Here is a 25900-nt window from a genome sequence, read left to right as displayed (position 1 = left end):
ATTGTCCAATGCAGATTTTGAAGAGAATTTACAACATTTATAAAACAAACGTGGAGGCAATTTTTGAAAATTTTCAAATTTGTGTACGAAAACACTAATAATTCACATGTAATCTCTTAATTGCTTATTGGCCTGCAATTATTTTTTCAAAACAAAATCACAAAATGACACAGTAAAATTTTTATGATAAATCTTAGTAAATTATCGTCACTTTAAAACTGCGTGGCCATTTTTTGTTGTAAAGTGGCCCCTTTTGAATTTTTTTGCACCATTAAAAACTTTCTAGCCCCAGATCCTGTCGAATCTGGTCCCGCGGAGCCATAACTCGCTTATCAACTGCCACAAAATGAAATTATCCAAATATTTGTTTTTTTTTCTGGCATCTCTTCTCTTTTTAGAAAGTTAACCCAAAAATTTAAGATAAACGTGATTTGCTGGAAGAATTTCAACGCTGCACTCCTAAGGAAGTTACATGTTATTTAATTTTTACGAGTGCGCCTAATCGGTGCGATTTGAATTTAATTAGACCGAAAAACGTGTTATTAAACGTGTTCATAGGCTTACATAAATGCCAGATATTATCGCACCGAGATGGTTTCACCGGAAATGACGTCCGCTTCGTTTTATCTAGGCAAAATTTGGGACCGTCAAAATCTTAACAAATAAGTGTTATGCAAGGAGGACGCAAAAAACTATTTGCGAATTAGCTGGAGAAATTAATAATAAATGAGGGGAAATAAAAATTAATTAGTTAATTAATTAGACGAGTATGATAGTATGATAATTGATAACATTTAACGAGGAAATTAATTAAGCGGCGAGAGACAATGAAGTTTAACACGGCTAATTTTTTTCGGCCAAGTTTTGAGTGAAGAAAATATTACTTCCAGAGTCATCTACTGTTATTTTTCAGACTTGAAGAAAGATAATTGCATTGTTGTGTCCAAGAATCGAGAGTGTGTATGCAACTACCAACATACAATTGTAAAGCGGTAAGCTACGTACATAGGTGTGTGTCTATTGTCACTATGGTGTTAAGAAAAAGTATGATTGTTTAATTATTTAAATTAATTAAATGTAATTAGATAGCTATAAACAAATATAATAGTATATTATGATACAAGTTTATAAGGAAGCCTTTAAAGCACGCGCGACGAGTTTAAGAGCACGACGCGTAGCGGAGTCCAGGTAAAAACACAAACAACGCAAAAAGTAAGGTTAGATTTAAACAGCCTTAAACCGAACAGTAGGTATTGAAAACCCCAAGCAACGTATTAGGTATGAAATTAGGCAAATCTTACCGGAAACGTTACAAAACGTAAGGGCTGCATATTACTATCGATTTGCAATTTGCCAAGAAAGAAACGGTGTCCATTCTCCTTGCATTAAATAGAATTCAACTTATAAAATTGGTTTTTATTTTTTAGCACGTAGGCTTTGAAAATATTCAGGAAACAAATAGTGCGTTGTATTCCTTGCGAAGTGGCCTTTCAAACGAGGTGTCACTTGGCATACCTTATATTTGAAAAAAAAAGTTAGGGGTGGATGCGCATTTCCGGGAGAAGATATGCAAAATCCATATGCACCAAAATATAGGCAAGGAAAAACAAAAATCGACCTGTTTCGGGATTTTTTACAAAAATCGCCCATGCCCAAGTTATGAATTTTATTCCAGTTAAAGTTTCCACACTGTATAACAATATCAAAAATTGAAATTTATAAGTTAATTAGGTCAAATTTGCCATTTTCTCAATTATTAGTTGTTTAATTTATTCAACCTTGTGGCATATGCACATCCAGGTATTTTCACATAATTTTACCATGTTAAATTAATTTTAGCATAATATGGTATTATTGTAGTAAACGCATTCTGATGTACAAATTTCTATTTGCTTCATGATTAATGACATAATGTCCCAATATCTTTATTGCCACAACAACTTTTTTTACAACTTTTTACAACTATTGATAAAATTGAACAAATTCACCTAAGTAGGTCAGTTTTACAGGGTAGTCCTTGTTAAAGAAGATTTACAAGACCACAAGCCAAAGACTACCAATAAAAGCAAATTTTCCATTAAAATCGATTTAATCCAAAAACTGTCAAACATTTTTCGAAACGGATTGCAGATATTGATTTTATACGCCATTAGCCACATTCTGATGCAAAAATTTAATTTTTATAAATATATGTTCGTAAAAAAAAGTTTTTGAGCGGCCGAAAGTAAATTTTTCGACGAATCGGATCTGTAAATTTCATATTTTTTCTCAATTTTTAAATGTCATTTTGCCACCGGCGCGCGGTAAAAGATGAACACCCTGTATATTACCTTAATTAACCACATCAACTTGCAAATTTATTTTTTACATAAAATGAGGTACAATTCAATAAAAATACAAGCTATTATTTTGAGAATACAATACAATTAATACAGCTTAAAATATCAAGATGCGTTCAATACAATCTGACTGTGAGACAGTAGCTGCTATTATGATATCACAATTAAATGGTAGCTACTGTCTTGTAATTCGTAATTTACATAAATACGTAATCCTCATCATCACTTTCATTTAAATAGTCAGTTCTCCCTTGCCTGTACGACATCAGTTCGGTCTCCAGCTCCCAACACTTTTCCTTCAAAAGCATATGTTCCTTTAGCAAGAACTGATACTTTTCTTTCAGTTCTCGAAATTCTCGAACCCCTTCGATCAAAGTGTCATTCAAAACTTGCAGTTTTTTCTCACTGTCATCTACTTCTTCATCCGAACTGGAAATTTCTATTACCTCGCTCTTTTGTTTCGTCTCTTCCAACAACTGTTCATACTTCCTGGTCATATTTCGCAATTTCTGCTCATATCGCATCCGTTCGTAATCCTGTGCGTCCTCGATTCTCTTTCTTGCGTGCTTTTCGTACCCTTCTGTAACATAATCCCGGTTTAATTTTTCAGTAACTTCAAACTCGTTCTGTTGTTGCTCTAATTGGTTCTGCAGAAACAAAACGGCGTTTCGTAGCTGCTCGACATCATCTTCTTCTTCTGATGGTACATCGTTTCCTGTCTCCTCTAATTGAGAGAATCGGTTTTTCTTTTTCGGCGGATCCAGTTTACGTTCGATGGATATTTCTCTGGCGACAGCTGAAAAGTTCAAAACGTGCTGCGACTCGTCGAACATTTCCCTTGAAGGGCTTATGTTAACGATCATTGGAGGGAACTGTTAATGCTGTTGGATTCTTTGAGGCGATCACCTGCGTTCAACGTCTTCTTGGAGCGTTCAGAGCCCGCCAAATCGCAGAAATTAAAAGTACTAACGAAACTACCACCGTCCAGGTTCGACACTTGTATCAGTTTTATGGTGAAGATAGAATGAGACCGGCTGGAATGGGAGTTGAGCCGAGTAGGGGCGTAGTTCAGATTGTGTATGCCGTGCTGAAGGATTTGGTAGGCTTCCTGTCCGGATGATACGCTTACGTTGGATAAATGCTTGATGTACGGTTGCCCATTTGACATGCCTAGACGCAGTCTAGGTCTCTCTTTGCCTCTAGGCGGATCGAATTTTAGCAAGTCGAAGATTTGTTCATTGTATATTTCTGCGAACGAGACCCACACTGCAAGGGAAATATTCGAGTGATCTTCCAGTTGGGCCACGGGCTCGCTACTCAATCTTTGTTGCATTGCTCTGGAAACAGTAATTCAGCAGGAGCCCAGAAATTATTTTTAACCAATATTACGTGTATGTTTTGACGTGTTGTATTTTATCCATCGAGGAAGAAGACGCATTGAGAAGACTTTCGCACAGTTGTTTCTCTTTCCTGCTGTCGGAGTGGCTCAGTATCGTCACCTCTCCAGAAGGCAACGGTCTGACCGTTGATAAAGTCCAACATTTTTGGTTTCACAACGTCATCGAAAATGCCCTTTTGTGTGGTTCCAGGTTCAAATATTTTCGTGAATGTGTAGGTTTTAAGCATCGAATCGCCCTCTTTCACGTTACGAAGGAAATTCGAATTGGGAGGAACTTTAGTACTTCTAAAGTTCCTCCCAATTCGAATTTCCTTGTCGCTTGTCGCCCTCAACTTCGTATAAATCATTAAAATCATAACCGTTTTTGATGCGAAGAAAGACACGAATTTTGTGCTCCTAAAAACTCGAAAAAAACACGTAATCGACAATTTCTTTAGTTCGTAATATATGAAATTAAGGTAGATCGAAAGAAATGATGAGGAGCCTAGGAAAGTATGTGAGGAAGAAAAAGCTGGAAGTGAATGTTGAGAAGACGAAAATGATGGTGTTCAACAAGAGAAAGAGGAAGAGGAAGAGAATGAGTGGAAGTGGGAAGGGAGAGTACTTGGGCTACAACATCAACGAAAGAGCCACGGACAAGGCACACATGAGAGAGATAGAGAGGAAGGCAAACAAGTTAGTGGGATGTGTTTGGGGAATAGGACAGAGAAAGTGGGAAAGTGATTTCAGGAGGAGAGTGATGATGTTTGAGAGCATGGTGGAGAGCGTATTGATGTACGGGGTAGAGATCTGGGGAGGGAAGAAACAAGAAGAGGCAGAGAAAGTTCAAGAAAAAAATTTGAGAAGGGTGTTAGAAGTGGACAGAGAAACGCCAGATTATGTAGTGGGGGGAGAGTGTAAGAGGAATAGACTGAGGTGAAAGCGAGAAAGAGAGCGGCAAAGTTTGAGGACAAAATATATGGAAGGGAAGAGTGCAGGATACTGACGGAATGCTGAATAGAAAAGAAAAAGAACAAGGAGAAAGAGAGAGAGAATTACTGCCAGAGCAACGGGTATGCCAGGGAAGAAATGGAAAGATTTAGAGCAAAAGGAAGCAACAAAGAAGGGAGAGAATCAAAGAATCAAGATACAACAGAGAGTATGAGAGGTGTGTGACAGAGGAAATTCCGGAATAGTTGGGGAGAGAGAGTGCAAGAGAGAGACAAATGATAGTGGGAACCCAGAGAGAGAAAACAGGTATTGAATGGAAGAAGAGGAAAGAAGGTGCAGAATGTGCTGTGAGGAGAGAGAGACAATCGAACACATGTCGAAGGGATGTAGCGAAATGAGAGAGAGGGAGGGAAAGGAACGGAGAGAAATACGAATGAAGACGGAAGGGAGATAAGATGGATGAAAGAGATATGGAAGAGGAGTGAAAAGATAGAGAAGGAGAAGGGTGGGGGATAGGAATTGAATCGCTTTTTTTTGGAATTTCTTGGAATCGTTATTTTATGTCAAATGTCAATTGATTTTAAATCATCCACAAACGCTTACGATGTAAAAATAAAGGAACAAGGACTATTTATCCAAAACGAGGAGGAAAATTGAGGAATAGCAACTTTCTCACTTGTTCTTGTTGGTGGTTGTCATTGCAAAACTCTTCATGTAAATTTGTTCTAACTTCCGAAAGATGATGTCGGTTGAATGTTAATATACTGGGATCCCGAGCTCTCAAATAGGAAATATTGCTCTCCTTCAGGTGATTCCCTTCCATTGCACCAAATTTCGTTAAAAATTTAAAACGGCCGTAACGGACAAATCTCACAAATCTAACATTCAAATGAACAGCACGCAAGGACACAAGGTTGAGTAAAAAGTCCAAGGCGATGAGTCTATTTCTTTTCATTCGTTCGGACATCACTTTCTGTTCCAGTCATTGTCAAACAAGCAGCGATTTACGTTTTATTATTATCTATTTTATTTATTTTTCCACAACAATAACATGTCTAACGTTAATTATGTTATGTTTATCAAGTCAAGTTATTACGTTGACTGAATTATTTTAAATGGCATTGTCAGTTGTATTTGTTGTTGTCGTGGGTCGTCAAAAGTTTGATAGCCGCTGTTGCAATTGGCGGGACAAAACGTTGAATATCAGTAAACAGTAAAAAAGTATTGTAGGTACTTTAACAGATATGATATGAGTTACAAAAACCATAAAAGTCGGATTTTCAATAATTAAGAATTTCTTTAACCTTAGAAAAATATATGTTCCACCATCATCATTTTTATAACAAATTCAATTCAATTATTAAATTCAGCTACTTAAATAAGGTATTTCTTGTACAATAATTGTACAATTAATAATTCTGTATTTAATTTTAACTTTCTACAACATTTTATTGATGCATGAATGTAAATAAAATACAGGGTGATTTACGAGGAATAATGAGCCCGGCGAAATAGAAAATGCAACCCACAATACATTGGAACAAAAAGCCGGACATCGAAGCGGTAAATGTCCGGGTTTTTCTCCTGATGAATTGCGGGTTGCATTTTCTATTCCATCGGGCTCATTATTCCTCGTAAATCACCCTGTATAATAACAAAATCGTAATGCAACAATTGCAAATAAAATTCACACTACCGATTCTTTGGTGTCATTCTATTAAAAAAAAGAAGCAGTTTGAAGTTTTAGACGTCTAAAATGATTTGAAAACATTTGAATTATTTGTATTGAAAACTAAAATATGTATTGGGTTATTCACGAGGAATAGAGACGTATAAAGGGTGTTTTTTTAAATTTGGCGTCAAAGTAGGAGTCGATTGAGAGCGCACCACTCGTGTAAAAGCGTAAGATTTAAACAGCTGATCCATGATCCGTAACCTGTATAGTGCGTTCACAATCGACAGTTCAACGCCTACTTCGACGCCAAATTTAATAAAACACCCGTTATATGTACAGGGTTATTCACGAGAAGGGTACTTATGAATTTCTACTTTGGTGCAACCAACAATACCAATGGCAGTAACTACTAAATCAAATGTGTTATTTCTTTTAAATTAGAAATCAAAGTAAGTTGGATAGATTTGTGAGAAATGTCAGATTGGCAGATAACCTGTATTTAATCAAAATTCAACAAATAAATTAACAAATTAAGTTAATGTAAAAGGTGTTCGAAGTGTCTACCATCGGCTTCTAAACATCTGCAGCGGCCACAGAATTCTTTCCACACTCTCCATAAATGAGAGGCATGTCAGTCTTTTCGTCGTTATTGTAAAAACACATTTTTCGAATTGACAAAGATTTTTTGCTTTAACGTCAAAGAGACAGAACTAGGAGCCATTGTGGATTCAGTTATAATTATTTTAAAAATTTGAAATCAAGATATTATTGCAATGTGTATAATGGGTTGCAGTAAAAAGAAATTCAGAAATACCCCTCTCGTGAATAACCCTGTATAATAAAGAGCCCGACGGAATTGAAAATGCAACCCACAATACATTTGCAAAGCAAACCTGGATATTGTCCGCGTCCACATCCCTTTTTGCTTGTGTAAAATTTTGATTTTCTTTGTTGTTCTTGTAGACTGTTGGCATCCACTGTTTTAATTTTATTATCCGTTTATGAAACTCCCGCACTGTCAGTGTCAAGTTTTTGACTTTTTTTGGAGTGTACCAATGGTGACCATTTTCAGTTGCCTGTACACAAAATCTACTTATAAAAACGTCAACAAAAAAAGTTTGGTTAGGATAATGGAGTTAATTCTCTTCTTAACAATACCGTGCTTCTCTCTGGCCGTTAACAGTATTCTTTTACGTTTCATATCTTCTTGTTCAGCCATTTCGTGTAAGTAATACTTCTAATGAAAGAAAGCAAATTTGTTAAACTTAACTTCAAATTTGAAATTTCAAATTTTTACGCCAACGTTAAAGTAAAAATTACTAGTCTCAGAACGGCAGTGCGGCAACTTGCAAACACTTTGACAGTGCGGGAGTTTAGTAAATGGATAGTATGTGTTGTATAAAACGACACGGTTCATTAGCTGTTCAAGATTTGACTGAGAACGAATGATTTTATGTTATTTTGAAAACAGTGTGTGGTGTAACAGAGAATCAAGTGATTTTAATTGCTGCAGAACATATTTACCAGAAAGGGTGAATCCGAGTGAGTTTTAGGGGAATTAAAAAAGCTTCAAATTTTTAGTTATACCGAAACGAAATAGTCAAAATTCAAGTATCTGTTGTGTTGTGATTTTTATATTGCGACTTTTGTGAACAAACATTTTTAGTAAATTCACTAAATAGTGAAACTTTATTATTTGTTCACAAAACTTCCACTTAATGTTTTGTTATAAACAACTGGTTGTTGCTGCCGGATTTTTTTAAACCGACCAGACCATGTTAATTTAAAAATTAACATCAAATTAAATGAGCGTAAGTTTTAACTGTTTGTTTTAATTATAATTATAATGAAATTTTTTGTTCAACACTGTCAGAATTGAGAATTTTCTCCTCTGCCTAATACAAATGTCATACGGGAGGTGAATTTTCCGGCACGACAACTAATTTCAGGCACGATGGCGAAGCCGAGTGCCTGATTAGTTGGAGTGCCGGAAAATACCTCCCGTACGACTTCTGTATTAGAATTTTCGGCTGACCAAAATATTAAATTTTTGAAAAATCAAGACTATTAGGGCCAGTTTATAGAAAGAGAATTAAATTTTTAATTCGAATTAAATTTTAATGCGCGATTAACCCATGAATTCGAAACTTCTATTGGTTCAATCCGATCACGTGTTCAGTTAATCTCGCATTTGATTACGATTAACTTAATTTCGCTTGTAAACTGGCCCTTAGCCGTTCACGATTGTTTTAAAGACCATTTTAATAAAGAGCAAATTAATGTGTAATCGAGTCATCCATGGATTTGAATCCGTATGTCTTTTCGATTGATATGCCCAGATCTAACCTGTGTTTTAAGCTGTGTTTTTTGTTCAAGTAACGACATACGATTTCGGATTCATGGATAACTCGATTACAAATTAATTTGATCGCTCGATATATTAGGAATGTTCTTAAATGAGAACTGCGCCACTGCAAAATTGCGGTCATCATACCTTGATGATTTTAGGATGTCTTTTCTCCATTATCGCTTGAGATATGACTTTTTTCTTTAAAATACTCCCTTTTTTTGGGGAGGCAGTTCTGGGACACCTGCATAATGTGCTAAAAGAAAATATTCGTAATAAAACTGAAGAGAATAAAAATTAATAATGAAGAATGAATAAAAAAAAACAAACTAAAACTTAAAAGAATCCCACATTCATAAATCTAAATAACGGAAACAAAGTAAAAAGAGCTGATGTTCAAAAAATACAGCAATAAAGGAAACGAATTAATAAGTAATAATGGTCAAAATTTGGGTCAAAGAAAACGGATCGAACCTGTAAATTATGTATAAAGGTAAAAGTAAGTTAATACAAATTATACCAAAGTAAAAAAAATAGGAACAAAATAAATGATAAAAAGTTAAGAAGTGAAGATCCTACTTTATTTTAGATGGAAAGGAAAGAACGAGGCAAAATTTTATTTCTCATAATTTTATTAAAAGAAAAAGATTAAAACATTTATTTTATGGATCAAATATCAAATCCATACATTAATTTATCAAACGAAATAGAAGTCATGTTACACGACGTACTTACTCAAATTCTGCTATATTTTTTTATACCCCACTGTACATAAAATTTCTTAAACATCAGAAATTTTAGATTACTTAAGTAATTTAAAAACGTACCAGTCATTATACAGATCCGTGTTTATCGTTTCATCTACCAGGAAGTACCGAATCTAGATATGTATTTTTTGTAACAGCATAATGCGGAGTTGCACCATCTTGTTGAAACTAAATATTACGGTCAATTAGGTTATTTTCATTCGAAAAAATATCAAAACATGCAAGTGGATCTTAATTTCGTAAGAGCCTAACTTGGTTTCCCAAGTATTTGGCATTTCACAATTTTTTTTTCTTCTAATAATTTATTCGTTAAGAAAGTTATATATAAGAAAACAATTATATCAGCCAGGTTTACTGTTACTATTATTAGGTATTGTTACTACCTATGCTCATACGCAAAGAGTGTTAAAAAAATTGTGGTCAAGTGGTCTGGTGCCTGCTCTTGTTTCCGTTAACGTATGGCGTAACTCTAACTGTCAAATATTTTCTGAATTTCAGAACTTGTTGAACGAGTTGGGGAAACAATATAAAATGAAGCGGAAACTTCAATTTATCATTTGTCACAAGAAATAAATCTATGATCAAAATGAGAAAGAAAAAGGCGACCAACGTTTGGAAAAGGGAAATAAAATTACAGCGTAGGTACTTGACCAGAAATTTATTTGAACAGTCGTTATCTGTCGGGAAATAAAAGTAACTGCTGTATTGAAAAACGTTTATTTTGTTACAAAAATACAAAATTAACTTAATCCTAAAATAAAACTTAACGTATAAAGCTTTCATAAGTTACATCAAAACTATGTACACTGCAACAACATCGTATCTAATAAAGATAAAAAAATAAAACAAAAAATACATTTGCACCTTCTTATACAAAATAATGCTTCATATTAATCACATTAACTAGTATACAAAAGAGCATCGCATCGACTGGCAACCATGTAAGTCCCCCATTTTCAGTACCCGCCTGAACCGCCAGAGGGAGCTCCATACTCACTCGACGGAGCGCTGGGAATAGAGGGCGCTCCGTACTGCGATTGAGGCACTCCACTGTCGGGGTACCCACCCCCACCCGCCTGTTTCTGAAAACACAAAAGCGAACGATGGATCAATCAGAATCGATAAAAAATGTGATTTTCGGTCGCAGAAAATACAATCTAGACTTCAACGGGACCTGTAAAGCAAAAGTCAAGTCGTAGATCGATTCGTACTGGATTAGCTGTCACTAACCGCCAAAAGTGAAGTTTTTGAGGTTATGGCAAAACAAAATGTCAGTTTCTTAGAAGTTGTTAGTTATTCTTCTGAACGAACCACACCCCCTTCTACCCTTCATCCACCTACCTGCGTCTTGTATCTGATGAAGTAAACTTCAGGTTTGCTAGGCTGGGTGGGCGCCGGAGTAGGAATATGAATTTCTGGCGCCTCTTCGGGCTTCTTGACCAACACGTAAACCAAAGTCTTCTCTTCGTTCTGGGGTTGGAGGGGAATAACGGGAGCAGTGGGGGTGGGAGGAGTCGGCGCCTTGATGAAGATGATCTTGTAGTGCTTTTGGGGCGCCGCCACGTGGATGGGCTTCTGTGGACGGTGCACTTCCGGTTCTGGGGGCGGGACGTGCACGTAGACGTGCTTGTGGACGACCGGGGGCTGGGCCGGCGCGCCGTACTGCGGCGACGGTGCGCCGTAGCTGGAGCTGGGAGGGCTCGGGGGACTGTAGCTGTAGCCGGCCTCGGGGCGGGCGTACGCCGCCGCCACCAGGGCTGAGATTAGCTGGAAGATGGAGGTGTTTTGCAGTTTCGCAAAGTGAAAGTAGCTGGGGGTAATTACGGGTGGCGTAATTGCGCGTGACGGATGCGAGGATTTTCTTGTGTGGAGCCTTTATTACACTTGAATTCGGTTTTATTACGGGTATGACGAGGAAAAGGGGGCACTTTCACGTGCTCGTCGCAGGTAATTCAATTGTTGCACAATTACGTGCTCGTTATCGACTTAGGACAATTAATCTAGTCGGCGTTGTTAAAAAGAGTGCAGGAGAGACCATCACGTAACGAGCGAAAGGCAAAATTTATAAAAAAAAAGATTTTTGACGAGATTTTTGAAAATGTTCATTTTTGTGGAAACTTATCGAGTGCTGAATCAAATAATCCACAAGTTTTGCTAATTAGGAGAATGGGAAATGGGCAAAACAAAATTCAAAAATTCGTCAAAATGTTCAAAATTTGGCTTGAATTGAACGAAACAAAAGTTAAATTTTAAAATATTAGGAAAATTAGTGTCATGTTAAGGTATATCACGTGGGAGTTGATGAATGTTGGGATTTCGTTAATTAAAACAGAAGAGAAGACGCAACACAAAAAATTCGCCAAAATGTCCAAATTTTGGAATTATCAATCTAAAAATATGTAGTTTTATTTTTGTTTTTTTTTTAAATTCTGTTTAATTTTCTGTAGTGTGGAAGTTTCTTAAGGGCAAATGCAAATGAAATGTAAACAATAAAATTAAATGAAATAAAGAAGCAAATTTAAAATTTCGTCAAAAATGCAGAATTTTTGGATCTAATTAAGTTAAACTTTAAGAAACTTTCTTATGTTTTGAAGAGACTTGTCAGGTGGAAAATTAATGAATAAATCTTGAAAATTAAATAATTTAAATTGGAAAACATGAAATAGAGCAAGAAGAATTCAAGAATTCGTCAAAATATACAAATTTTGAAATTATCACCCCAAAATTGTTTCTTTTTGAAGTTTTATTATATTCTCTTTAATTTTCTTTTGTATGGAAGTTTCTTAACGGCTAATGATGTGTAAACAATGTAATAAAATGAAAACAGAAAAGCAAATTTCAAAATTCGTCAAAAATGCAGAATTTTTTGATCTAATTAAGTTAAACTTTAAGAAATCTTTTGTGTTATAGTGACGATTACAGGTGGAAAATTAATGAATGAATCTTGAAAATTAGATAATTTAAAATGGGAAAACATGAAATAGAGAACGAAGAATTCAAGAATTCGTCAAAATATCCAAATTATGGAATTATTAACCCAAAAATAGTTTATTTTTTATTCTTTTTTTAATGTTCTGTTTAATTTTCTGTTGTATGGAAGTTTCTTAAGAGCTAATGATGTGTAAAGAACAAGTACAATAAAATGAAATCAGAGAATCAAATTTAAAAATTCGTCAAAAATACAGCATTTTTGGATCTAAGTTAAACTTTAAGAAATCTTTTTGTGTTATAGAGAGGCTGGTCAGGTGGAAAATTAATGAATGGCTCTTGAAAATTATTATTTTCACTCGTTTGTTAACTGCGGCTGAAGTGCATATGATGAAATACAAAAAAAGAGAAATCAATTACAGAGAAAGGTAAGATATTTTAAATTTTCAATTATGTTAAGACTTCTCAGGTGAAGAATGAAGGAATCTTGACATTTAGCAAATTAAGAAAGAGGAAATGGGAAAAACGAATTCAAAAAAAATCATCAAAATACCCAAATTTTAGTTTCATCAGCTCTTGGACACTTTTTGGTCATTTTTTTGTTGCGGGGAAGTTTCGTAACTGCAAACGAAACAACAAATAGAAGAAATAAGAGTAAGAAATTTAAAAACCCGTCAAAAATCGAAATACACTTTTAATGTTTGTATCAACGTTATCATCAAAATTAAGAAATGTTTTTGATTTAGGTAAAACAAGAAATAGGGAAAACACAATCGAAAAATTCGTCAAAAACGCGAAATTTTGCATTTTCCCCATTTGAAACGTATCAACGGGATGCGGAGATATGAAAATAGTATATTATTATACAAGTTTTAAAGCACGACGAGCATAGCGAGGAGTGCTTTAAGGTAGCAAGTGCGACAAAACGTCTTATAAAACGAGTGTAACAGAGTCTTTTTTTCTACTTTGCTGTTAGTTTTATGAAAATTTCTGTTTGAACGAAATTTCATTTCATATGGGGAATTTTTTGTCTATGATGTTTGGGTTGATACTTCTGTTCTGATTGTTATTGTTTGACAACCGACGTTTGATTTTGGTTAATATTCATGGTCCACTAATAAAAATTGCGTGATACTGCCAATAAGACAAAAATAAAAGTTTCCAAAAACAGTAGGTGTCTTAATGGCCTTCATTAAAACACTGTTTTTGGTGTTTAGTATGTCATTATTTCATTAAAGAGGCAAAGTAGAAAATTAATATACATATTAAAAAATAAGTTTCATAAGACCACTCTTGAAGCACGAATTCAAGTTTAAAAAACGAGTGGCGTAGCCACGAGTTATTTTAAAGAATGAGTGCTTCAGGGTCTTATGAGTTTTTTACACTGTTTTTTGTAATTTGCCCTTTTTATGCAGTTTTTAAACAAATTTGTTTACTTTAGTCGATTTAAGGACTTTTGTGGCGGTTGGTAATGTCTTCATTTTAAAAGTAAAAATTTGATCTAGTCGTGTTTTGTTTTATCCAAATTCTGTCACAAAACACAATTATGGAAGATAATCAAGATAATCTTGCATGTACGCCCCTTGAAATACGTGAAGTAATGGCTGTAATGACATCGCAGATAATATGTCTACTAGAGAATCAAAATGGAGGCAAATTACAAAAAATATGTTTGACACAAGCTTTGTTTTCTTTCCTTTAAGAAATATTATCTCATATTGAACAAGTCAACGAGGCTTTCAAAATCATTTTCTCTAATCTCTAGTTCTGTTCTTTTGGTTTTTCCTTAATTTTGACTGTTTTTGGTTGATTTTTTAAATTATGACTAATGTAAAATTTAAAATAACTAAATCAAAAAAATTTTTCAAATTATAATTTCTGCAAACTTCTTGTGATTGATTCTTGGAAGCTTAATAAGAACGGAAAAAATTAGACCATCGAGTTCGTAAACTTTGTAGTTTATGACTGAAATTTTGAAAATGTTTTTAAAAACAAATTAAAAAATATTTTTGTCACCTACAAATACCCAAAAATACTTAAATGTCACTCGTGATGAACTACATATTTTGTTTGATGGTTAATGAATAATTTGCCTCAGAATTTGTAAAAATTTTGGGAAAAAACCGGCCGACACAGAAAAAGCTCTACGTATCCGTCACTTTTCGAAAAACTAAATTAAAAAAATTAGGTAGCTTCGCTTTTCTTAATCCAATGGAAAATCCGTCACCACCACTAACTATGCCGCGCACCATCCACCATACCTACCACTAGAAATTTCATTGTTGCACCACGCCGATCAACACAGAACTAGAAATGTCCGAAGAAATGAAACTATTTATATCCGCCACCCTCGATCCGAATTCGGTTCCTTCAAACGGGAGAGCAGAAGGCAAAAAAAAAATCGTCAAAAGGTGGGGTACCCGATGAAGATGAGTTAGGTCGAATAAAATTCCTCGTCCCCACCGCCGCCACTTTCATGCATTCATAGATGGTAGAATGATGAAAGGTAAAAGTACGATCGCGCGGCATTCTTGAGTAACAATCCGACGCCCTTGCCTACAAAAAAAGTTTCAAATGTAGTGTCGCAATCGCCGCCCAAACCAAAAAAGTAAACAAAAAAAAAAAACGTCGGCGCCGGATTCGAACCCCGCCTCGCGTTGCGCAATTTCCCGATTATTTTCGAGGAGCTTCCGGGAGCGTTACGGAAAATTATCTAGAGCCAGACGGAAGTCCGCGGTTTATTGTTTCGGTGTTCCGGTTGTTGGACGAGATCTGCTTATTCAAATCGGTGCGGTTATGAAAATTTTCGTGCAATTGCCCGAAAGCCATTGTCGGTGGCCGGGACGCGTGTGATCTGAATAAGACGGATTGCGTGAGCCTAAAAATTCGACTGCAGTTGCGTAATTCGTAGCGAATATTTCACGGATGGGCCGACGTGCCGAGATGGAGAGAGCGAAATCGGTTCGATCGCATACTTCAGATTTAAAGGTCGATTATTTGAGCAATTCGCAGCCTTCGCAGAGTAAACAACAAATATCTAGGCAAAATAAACAGATCGGGGACTCGAAGTGGGCGCCCGCGGGCGAACGAAATGGTTCGAGGGGGTTTTCAAAATTGTTTGAGAGCGCCACAAGTTACGTAAGGACAAAAAAAAAAAAACCAAGAATGGCATAAGAGTGATTTCTTTTTAATATGAAATGAATGGCGTTTCTCGTGGAATCAAAAATTCACGCATTTTTGTAAATTGAATTTAAACAAAAGAAAAATACAAGTCCTTTATACATTAATATCTATAAATTGCTCATTTACGATGGATAAAATACTATGTTATAATTTAAATTATTTATGTATGTATCTATAGCCTTTGCAACTCTATTTTCTGAAGACAACAAAAAAAAAATAATGATTTATGTAAACTTTTGACGACAGTTTTGAAACACCCTGTATAATAATAAATTGAAAAATATACATAACAAATAAAACAGTGATTAGAAAAACAAAATTTAAGGTCGTTGGCGGGTCAGAAATATTAATATAATACATACAGGGTGATTTACGAGGAATAATGAGCCCGGCGGTATAGCAAATGCAACCCACAATACATTGCAACAAAAAGCCGGACATCGAAGCGGTAAATGTCCGGGTTTTTCTCCTGATGAATTGCGGGTTGCATTTTCTATTCCGCCGGGCTCATTATTCCTCGTAAATCACCTTGTATAAAAATTAGAAAAAATAAAAATATGATGGAAGAAAATTTACTAAATATTATCATTATCTTGTTATTGTGTTCTGGCCGATGACACGGCATTCAGGTCGGATTACACACTTTATTATTGTTTCCATTATTATTACTCATCCCGTTTGAATATTAAGTTTACATTGCCATGGTCCTTTTATTTGTCACTTTTATGTCAAATTTATGATTTTTATTTTTTAACTTTTTTTTTGATTCCTTGTTTTTTTTATTCAATTGTTATTTCTACGTTCTCAGTTTCTTCCAAGATTTTCTTTTCTTTTCTTAGTTTTCTTATTTTAATTCTCCTATATCCGTTTTCTTTACGTTCTCTTACAAATATGTTTCTTCCTTTTAATCACATTTACATAACCTGCTTGTTAATTGGGTATTTCTTCCTATCTCCCTGCCTTCCTGTAATGTTTGTAAATTCTTCACAAATATTTGTCTCCTTTCTTTCTTCATTTATTAAGCAATACATTTGTAGAAGATTTAGGTTAATCAGAAATGACCATTCTTTAATTAGATTAAAACTGTTTCACATTTTTAAATAAAGTCCATTCAAAAATCAAAAAACCACCACCTCTTGCTCTAGGTTGGTAAAATTTAAAAAACTCAAGGTAGATATTGTTTCATACTATGTTGGTAACTATAAATCATAACATTTATTTGATTCAAAATAAAATTCAATTGCTTGGAATTTCGTTCATATTGTTTTATTAGCAGCACGTTTCATTTATTTATTGATTCTTATTATTTTCACTTAAACATGCCCAGAAAAACAAGACGCTTAATAAACATTTAACCTCAAAATTACAAGTCTCACCAAATTTTACACTAGACAGCGTTGCCGATAGTAATTATCGAGGAAAATGCGACGTTGGTGGTTTTTGATTGTTGAATGGACTGTACATACAATGAAATATTTTATTTTTGTTCGACACTGTCAGAATTTGAGAATTTTCCCGTGTGAACGGATTTTGATAAATGTCACAACTTGTCAAAACCAAACGTCAAGCTAATTTTAGGAGTTTAAGCGATTTGGAGCCTGTAAGGGGCTCCTCGAACAAAAAAAAAATGTATTCAACTCGTTCGAGTATAAATTGGGCATTTTTTGCACTCGTGGGCTTTTAAAACGATCGTTTCACTCGCGTTTATAAAATGGCCCACTTGTCCAAAAAAAGGCCCAATTTACACACGAACTCGTTAAATAAATAACTATTTTACCTTGTTATTCTTAAATTTTATTACATTGTTCTTGTTTTTCTTTTTCTCATTTTATCCCCAAACTAGATTTGGTTACAATTAATACATAATAATGCATTACATTCTTCTTTTACTCTTTGGTTTTTAGACCTCTGCTTTCATTTATCTTCCTTTATTACTGTTATTTTCTCCAGTCTTCAAATTTGTAGTTTCGTAACTTACTTTCTTTATCATTTTCAAACATTTCAACAATTGTTATAGTCGATTTCATATAAATGTTCATCAAGTGAGCTGTGCATGTGTAAAAGCACCTTTAATTTAGTTACATTGCAAAAGTCACATTTATGAAGGTCATGTCCAATAAATCTTTACTTGGTAAAAATACAAAGACAGAAACAAATAAGAATTACTTTAATTTAATCAGTAAAAAGACGTAACATTGCTTTTGAAATCAGCAATGTTAAAACGGACAAAACTGAAAAATTAGTCGAATCGGGCAAGCAACTTTGAAAGTCAAAGTCACTAGCTTTGGCTTTAATACCAACAGAAAATCAGATTTTCATGGCTTGCTTAGATGCACATTTATATGAAATTGAGTATATGTTAACACAATAAAATAATAATAAATTCGTAATTTTTAAAACAAAATTAAAAATAACCTGTTTTTTTAATAAACAAAAATAAAATCTTTCAAAATGTTGTTTTCTATACAATTTTTAAAGAAAGGTGATGAATATTTTAAAAATTGTAAGATATAGATATTAAGAAAAATCAAAATATGTATGTAAAAGTATTATGGAGAACAGACAAACAAAAATAAAACTACCTTCGATTAATAATTTACAACAAATAAAAAAGGAGGAAACCTTTGACAAAACAAATCACAACAAAAACAATTGTAATCATATATTTAGTACACATTTGAAGTTCTTAAATAGTAAAAAAAATAACAAATTCTACTGAATAGTATCAGTTCATCACAAATAAAAAATAAATACCTATCTTTCAATATCGGAGTAAAACAAGAGAAAACCTTGCCTAAATAATTTTTATTCGATTTTTTTCTTTACAAAATTTTACTGTTAAAAACATTATTCATTATTTTTTGTCCACACAGTACAAAAAAAAAGATTCAGATAAAAATAAAATCGATTGCAATACCCCGGAAATCTAAGAGAAAAACTTGCCCAGGAAATGTATTTCAATTCCTTTCGTTGCAAAAACTTACTGTTGTAATTATTTTTTGTCCACTGTGTATAACAAAAAGATTCAGATAAAAACAGTGTTCATGGAAGAAATGCTTCCAAATAATAAGACATTTTCAATTTCACGTCGGCATTTTCCCATTGCACAAACCTATTATTCATCTTTTTACCATTTTCTCATTGCTGTGATGTGCCATTGTACTATTACCTCATTTTACAGAATTAATCTAATAATACAGACAAGCTTCACATAAGAGTCTCAATTTGTAATGTTTTTAATGGCAGCTGCTTCATACAACTACACACAACAGCTGAGAAAAAACACAAAAAATACAACAATATTTTCTGCTAATGTTTCTTACTTGTCTTGTTGACAGATGACAGATGACGTCGCAGCTCTCCACGCAATCCTTATCCGATCTTCCAGTACAATTAATTTGCAAAAATTTCGCAACACGACAGCATTATCACGATGACAATTAGTATTTTCGACTGTCAACGATCTACTAACATTAAGAAATATGTAGGTATTTTTTGCAAGAGTCTTACGCAACAACAAAAAGATGCTATTGTAACTGACAAACAGATCGACATATGTATATGCCATTCAACCAACGCCTTGGACACGTCTGTTTGTCGATCATCTATCGCTAGCGATAAATCATAGATTTCCACAACCTCCCGCAACCAGGTCGCACAAATTTCTTAATTCAACACTAAAACGATATGCGTGTTTTTGATCCTTCGAACCGGATCGGTCGTGTTAATGCGTTTCTCAATCTGTCAAAAATTCTGTTGCACCACCATCTCTGTCTCAATATCAATGCCAACACAAGCAGTCTAATAACATCAAATTGAGAAACTGAAGATGCGAAAGAGGGTCAAGTACGGGAAAAACGACAGGAATCGGTAGTGCGACGACTGAAACGTCGCAAGAATTTTTCTTTTACTCTCTTTGCATAAATTAATGCAAATTATCGCCGTTGACAGTTGTACGGCAGCGCCTACTTTCACGCGTTACGCTATTGTTAAGTTAATTATAATGTTTTTACCATCCTCGATAACCGGATATCCACATAAGGAAGATTTCGTTTAATACTGACCTGACAGATAAGTATGTGAAATCCCATCGAGAGTGGTTTGGGAGGAGTTGCGTCATCATGAAGGGGGCCCTAACCTCGCGTCACGCTGAAACAAGAGAAAAATAAATGACAGGTTTGGTACTGTCATTAAAATCGGGTCATTTCCAAGGCAACGACAATTACGTGCGACTATTCCAAACGAAAGTATTTCTCCGTTACAAGTCGGATCACGGAATTCGCATTAGTTCATCGCTTGTTACATTAGCGTACCCGATCGGAATTATTTCACTTTCTTTTACGAAAAACCCAAAGGCTCTCCGTGCCTAACTGCACTTTAATCACCTTGTCCGGTTAAAAATGATTTTACCCCTGGACAACGTCCAGTGCGTTTTGTCCCAAGTCGGCTGTGACAGCGTGAAATGTCAAAAATGCGAATCTTCCTGTTGGTCGTAAGTCGTCCCGTCCATCACACTTCTCGTTCTGATCTTCCCGATTTAGGTCGTGGGGTTGGCGGCCGCCGCCGCCCAAAACACCGACGTCCCCGAGATGGACCTCGACGTGGGCGAGCCACCCAGCGCCCTGGACGTGGGCGCCGAGCTGTTCACCACCCTCCTGCACTCCGACATCGTCCAGCACAAGCTGGCCCGGCTGTACGAGTTCGTCGACCTGAAAATCCGCGCCGTGAGGTTGGTCAAGGGACTGCTCACCCGGGACAACCTGATCTTGGCACGCGGCTTCCTGGACGTCGTGGCGCGCCTGTGCAACTTCCTGGCCGGGTTCCTCCCGGAGGCGCCGCCCGACCCCAAGTCAGCCTTCCTGTCGTCGCTGTTTCCGGTCATCAGGTTTGACACGCCGCCCCAGAGGGCCCAGAGGGAAGTCAACGCCACCGACGCCGACCGGGAGCTCTTCGAGAGGCACAAAGACGACGTCGTTCAAGTCGCCAGGTTGATTTACGGCGCGCCGTAGGGGGCGCCACCGATATGCCGGGTGGCGTGCGTCATGCTGGGAAAACCGTTGATTTGTGTTCGAATTGTTTGAATAAATAATAAAACAGTGCAATTAGTTCATCTCACGCGACACACTTTCGGTTTTCTTGGGTTTTTATTATTGTTCGTCAAGGTTGTTCGCGTCAAACGCATTCAATTTTTTTGCATCGCCTGCTGCAATCGTCGACCGTTTAGTTCCTTTGTGTTTATGGTTACGGCCAATTTAACACTTTCCCATCACCCAAACAGTACAGTGCACGCCACTGATTTATTTTTCTTCTTTTACTTTTATTATCGGCTAATTTCCATATAATACGACACTCTTTCTGTCGTCATTAGCTGGTCCCCGCTAATTTTTTATTTGTTTGTTTTGCAAACCGTAAGTTTAATGTTTTCATTTACGGCGGCCTTTTAAATTTCTAATACGAGTGCGTTCATGACTTTCTATTCGTTAATTTTTGTTTTAATGCCTAACCACTCGAATGCTTCGTCAAGACCAGTGGCGCATTTTTCCCCCAAATTCACTAATGCACCATCTGATAATTAAGACCACTCATAATAAATACCAGCTTGGGACAAAATACTCTTGTCGAACAATAACATAAAAGTCAATTTATGTCATAATTATATATTTTAACGTTGTGCTAAGGTAATAATTTGCCTTGCTAATGATGCAATTCACTGACAAATAGTTCTACGTGTGTAACTTTCTTGTAATTCCCACAATCTACTTTTTCTTAATTTATGCTCTCAGATCGCATGGCTGTCATGTGTGTAATTACGATTACATGACAGGTGACAAGTGACGTTTCTATCAAGATATGTTTAGAACATCAAGTCTGACGCGAGTTATTTTAAAATGTATCCACAAAACGTGTTCCATTAATTAACATTATTGTAAATTGTGTTGATCTGCATTTTGAACTGAATCGAAGAAGCAAAGTTGAGCCGGAAATTTTACATGATGGATAAAAAACATAAAGTACAATTTAATAAAGAAAATCTTTCATTTCTTTTTCTACACTTTTACAATGTGTAATTAATTTAATAAATTATTTGCAAATGCAGCATCTTGTTTTGTCATCTATTTTAAACTTTTCATATTTTTCACCAAAAAATGATAAACGTGTTTTGGTCTTGCTTGCAAATCTTTTGATGTAGTCAGAGCATTCAGATTTTAACAGAAGAAAAAAGTGTTTCGCTTGCAATAAAAGTGATGATAATAGTAGTAATAATAAACGCTTATGAAATAATCGTTTTTACTTTGTGGGAGGATAGTTTGGTGTTTGGTAGAGCAGTTAAGAACTCTTTTGGAAAAATGAAACCAACGAAAGAGAAATTTTGGCAAAAAATGTGTGATGGCGACAAACAGTTGAAAAAAATGATGAAACGTCAAGTTGAAGAAATTGTGCCAACTAGATTAGATCGGGAGCATCAGATCCAGATGAGTAAAAGTAACAAAAAACCTAAACACAAACTACATTTTTAAGCAAACATTTATATGGAAAAAACTGTTTAATCCGTGCAAAAGTGTTACATTTTTTGCGGATGGACGTAGTGAGAGTCCAGTGAATGCAGTTACGGTTCTGATTCGGTGCAGATGACACCAGAAGTAACACAGTTAGAGGAGAAATCGAACGCAACCTTGTCGAAAATGTCATGAAAATACTTCCGCCAGGATATTTTCCAAAGAGTGAGTAATTGTGTACAAATTGGCACGACCTTGGGCGAAAACAAGTCCGGTCCTGGTGCTCCTTTCGAAATACCACAACAATTTCTTCACCCGGTACTTTTCCCCAATCGGGAAGGAAATTTACAAGTCCGATTAGCCACACAAATCAATCCTTGTCTTGTTTACCAGGAGCGCATTGTCAACGCCGAAGAATTTACACGAGCTATGGGCGGCGAGAACATCCGAGAAGAAGAATTTATTGGCGGCAGTTGCCTAATTGCGTCGGATTACTTCACGGAATTATTGGAAAGCCTGTGACTAATGGGCGGTGATTAGGCCCTAATGGAAATTCGGTGAGATTTCAGTTGGATTCTTTGTGGTCGAGTGAACGCAAGAGGTGAAGAGATGACGGGTTTCGTAAGTTTTCACGGTGGCGCAATCATTCTGACGAAAACAAATAATAATGTCTTGTAGATGTTTTTGGTTGTTTTGACGATGGGAGGTCTGGCGGAGCATGGGAAGATCGTTGAGGGGCACTCGCTGGCGGCGAGGTTCACCTCGAATCCCATCTTCTTGAGGCACTTCGGGGGCGGCCACGAGCAGCAGGTGGTCTGGCCGAGGGTGGTGCTGTTTCGGGCAAGCTCAGGTAAAGATTGTCGAAAATATCTCAAAATAACGAGGTGGTTGAGATGCGACATTTTTAAACAATAAACAAATGTGACACACCCTCTATGTTTGTTTGGGAGGTTTGTTAAATGTACATTTCTAAGTGGCGATTTTCAAAAAAAAAATCTTTCAAGTTATTTAAGAATATTTATTTCTCTTTGACTTTTCGAAAAATTTATAAAATATCTAGAAGATGCAAAAGAAAGAAGAAAAATGCAAAAGCAAACTCTAAAGTTTTTTCTGTTCTTTATGTTTATTTGACAATTTTTTGGTAAATTTTAATCGTTAGTTTAAAAATACAGATTTTGGTTAAAGTTTAAAATTTGAAAATCTATAAAGCGAAATTTTAATGAAAAATTGTTCAACTTGTTTATACTTTCTTTTATTCGTAACAACAATTATCCAAATGGTTATTAATTAAATTGGTTTTATGAAAACGCCAGGTATGTACAGAGTGATCAACAAGAAAACATTACAATTACGGCTTCATCTTCAATGGTAAAACTCATTTTACCACTTATTCTTTGCCAAAATCGAAAACTTTTTTCAAGGTTAACATCAATACCGTTGCGTTAAAACTGACGTTTGTTTGACATCTTACCGAAAAATCTGCCTACCAGTGGCGTCGCATTTGGGACTAAAGCTGGTAAATTACCCGTTCTTACGAATTTAAAATGTTTCTCCATTATCAGATAACAATAATAAAATGCACAATTATAATTCCAACGTCTAAAATTCATGAAGTATGATTTATTATGAAGTAGCCTTTGAGACCACAAACTGTCTACGCCCATGCATTGAACGCTTATTTGCATATGATTCCGCTACGACGTGACCGATAATAATTTGCAACGCCTGCTCTGATTTGTTTTCTTTTGGATCACTTTGTATAAATAACTTGTGAAAGTACCTACTTATTTTTTCATCTGGAAAATCCATCGGAAATTTCAAGAGTACCTACCAACTTAGAATATTTCTTCAGAGTGAAATTGCTACATAATTACAAAATAAATATTACTCTAAGATCTTAAGTGTTGCAACAGACGCTTTAAACTTGCATAATACGTAATGAAAATATGTAAAATTATGTTTATTTAACGATACACTAAAGTTTCAGATGATGAATATGAAGATAGCGAAGAAGAGAGTGGCTTCAGACCTAGCGTTGAAATCACCGAAGACAATCTAGATTCAAAACTTTCGGTCGATTCCGAAATCGAAAACGATCTCGTCGCGAGTGAAGAACAAGAAAGTGATGAAGAAATCGAAACACACGTCTTCAAACTGTTGCCACTGTTTGAAAGAACTCACGTTTTCAAAGCACAGGAGGCTATAGAAGAAGAACAAGATCAAGCGAATGACGATCCCGTTTTGTATTTCTTCAAAAGTTTGCCACTCTTCAACCGGTCGCAAAGCTTCAAGCAACCAACTCAGAACCTAACTGCAAAATCGCCCAATAGCGTTGTCTATATCTTCAGAAGTGTACCTCACTTTGAGCGTTTACACGAGTTCAAGTCTTCAATTGAAGCACAGAACGAAACTTCCAAGAGTCCTGAAAGTGTGCAAGTGGCTTTGGCTTATTTCTTCAAAAGTCTACCTCACTACGAGATCGCTCAAAACTTCCACAAAGCTAGTCCAGCTCCTTTCGTTTCCAAAATTAAACATCATGAAGACACAATTGAAGAAAACGTCGCGTTCAGGACTCTTTCCCATTTGGACGACGCCATTTTCTCCAGACCTCACAGAAGACGGTTGGTCAAAGTGGTGAAGAAGAAGAAATTGAAGAGTGGAAGCGTCAACGAAAAACGAGTCGAATTCGGGAGGAGACTAACCCCCAGAGTGAAAAGCGTGGGCGATTTGCAGCTCGACACCAGCGCCTCTACCGGCAAGTGGATCAACTCGTACGGGGGTCTAGAGTCCAGTCAGAAATAATTTATTATTATAGTTGTAATTATTTAACTATTCAAGAAAAATAAACTATCTTGTCTTGCAACCGATCGTTTCCTAATCGACGACCACATGGCCGGCGAATTTGAGCGTTGATTGGCGACGTTGCGTCACCGCAACGCTCATCTTCAATCAAAAGTAATCATAACCGGTGAATGTGCAATTAGGTGAAAGTTACGTAAGCCCTGTCCAGTCTATTTTATTAACACCGCCATGAACAAATAGAATGTGGTGACAGTCACGAGATCGAGCGACGCCAGCGCGCAACGCCGCTTCCGCCGTCGGCGCCCTCCACTCTACATCAGGTGCCGTTGCGTTACGTAACCAGGAAAGGTAGAGGTTATTTCACAGGATGCACGATTGTTTCGACACCAGCTTTCACTCTTGGACGTCGCTTGCTCCGGTTTAATTGATCGTAAAACTCGCCGCTTTATCAGGGATCATCACGTGGGAAGAATTCCTCGGAGGCTTTTGTGGTCGGAAGTGGTTGCGAAAGGAAAAGTATGTGACAGGTGCTGGTGCTGGGTCGGGCGATGACAGCGGCCATGATCAAGGACGCGTGGACGCGGGTTTTAGAGGGTCAAGTCGACCGTGGAGGATGTGGTTAACGCCACGGAGGAAATCAGTGGCGCCAACCTTGAAACTTTTTTTGATCTAGTTTTTGTTTTCATTAATATTATTACATTATTCAGTCGGTTTTCAGATTGAGATTAGACATTTCACGAATTCCTGGAATATCTAAAACGTAACCGAAACTGTAAAAGAAAATAATTCTGATAAATAATTGTAAAAATTGTGACAAAACACTACCAAGGGAAAGGTTTAAGACACTTAAAAAAAATAGTTGTGAGCAATACATTTTTTGACAATGGCACCTGAGCTATTGTGAAACGGTCATAACCTATGACATCTTGATTGTCATTGTTAAATTTTATTGATGAAATGAAACGTAAAACGTAAGGTACATTAGAATAAAATTAATTAATTAATGGATTTAAAACGTCATATTGGAGATTGG

The 25900-nt window shown here is 36.0% G+C and overlaps 3 protein-coding genes, 1 long non-coding RNA gene and 1 pseudogene across 6 annotated transcripts; 2 read left to right on the top strand and 3 right to left on the bottom strand.

The window, feature by feature from the left end:
* Positions 1-1651: 1651 nt before the first annotated feature.
* Positions 1652-5752, bottom strand: LOC138129646 (kinesin-like protein subito; annotated as a pseudogene).
* Positions 5753-10158: 4406 nt separating this feature from the next.
* LOC138128213 (uncharacterized) lies at positions 10159-19717 on the bottom strand. Of its 2 annotated transcripts, none has more exons than XM_069044402.1 (3): positions 19633-19717; positions 10799-11224; positions 10159-10539 (listed from the first exon to the last, which is right to left on the bottom strand). In XM_069044402.1, the coding sequence occupies exons 1-3, from the start codon at positions 19657-19659 to the stop codon at positions 10414-10416; spliced, it is 579 nt and encodes a 192-aa protein (XP_068900503.1). In that variant the 5' UTR covers positions 19660-19717; the 3' UTR covers positions 10159-10413. The 2 variants fall into 2 exon arrangements, with proteins under 2 accessions (XP_068900503.1, XP_068900504.1); XM_069044403.1 differs by lacking the exon at positions 19633-19717 and adding an exon at positions 14651-14806.
* LOC138128215 (uncharacterized) lies at positions 17707-18975 on the bottom strand. Its single transcript, XR_011158564.1, has 2 exons — positions 18892-18975; positions 17707-18840 (listed from the first exon to the last, which is right to left on the bottom strand). It is a non-coding gene; the product is annotated as an uncharacterized lncRNA (long non-coding RNA).
* On the top strand, positions 19604-20666 carry LOC138128214 (uncharacterized). Its single transcript, XM_069044404.1, has 2 exons — positions 19604-20060; positions 20110-20666. The coding sequence occupies exons 1-2, from the start codon at positions 20031-20033 to the stop codon at positions 20575-20577; spliced, it is 498 nt and encodes a 165-aa protein (XP_068900505.1). The 5' UTR covers positions 19604-20030; the 3' UTR covers positions 20578-20666.
* Positions 20667-20816: 150 nt separating this feature from the next.
* On the top strand, positions 20817-24928 carry LOC138128212 (uncharacterized). 2 transcript variants are annotated; one of them, XM_069044399.1, is made up of 4 exons: positions 20817-22290; positions 22459-22686; positions 22744-22915; positions 24047-24928. In XM_069044399.1, the coding sequence occupies exons 2-4, from the start codon at positions 22675-22677 to the stop codon at positions 24865-24867; spliced, it is 1005 nt and encodes a 334-aa protein (XP_068900500.1). In that variant the 5' UTR covers positions 20817-22290; positions 22459-22674; the 3' UTR covers positions 24868-24928. The 2 variants fall into 2 exon arrangements, with proteins under 2 accessions (XP_068900500.1, XP_068900502.1); XM_069044401.1 differs by having other exon boundaries at positions 20817-22383.
* The last annotated feature ends 972 nt before the right edge of the window (positions 24929-25900 follow it).

The sequence above is a fragment of the Tenebrio molitor genome, chromosome 4, assembly GCF_963966145.1.
Source record: "Tenebrio molitor chromosome 4, icTenMoli1.1, whole genome shotgun sequence".
NCBI classification, from domain to species: Eukaryota; Metazoa; Arthropoda; class Insecta; order Coleoptera; family Tenebrionidae; genus Tenebrio; species Tenebrio molitor.
Note: the sequence above shows the minus strand (reverse complement) of the source record. Positions and strands in the feature narration are given on the sequence as shown.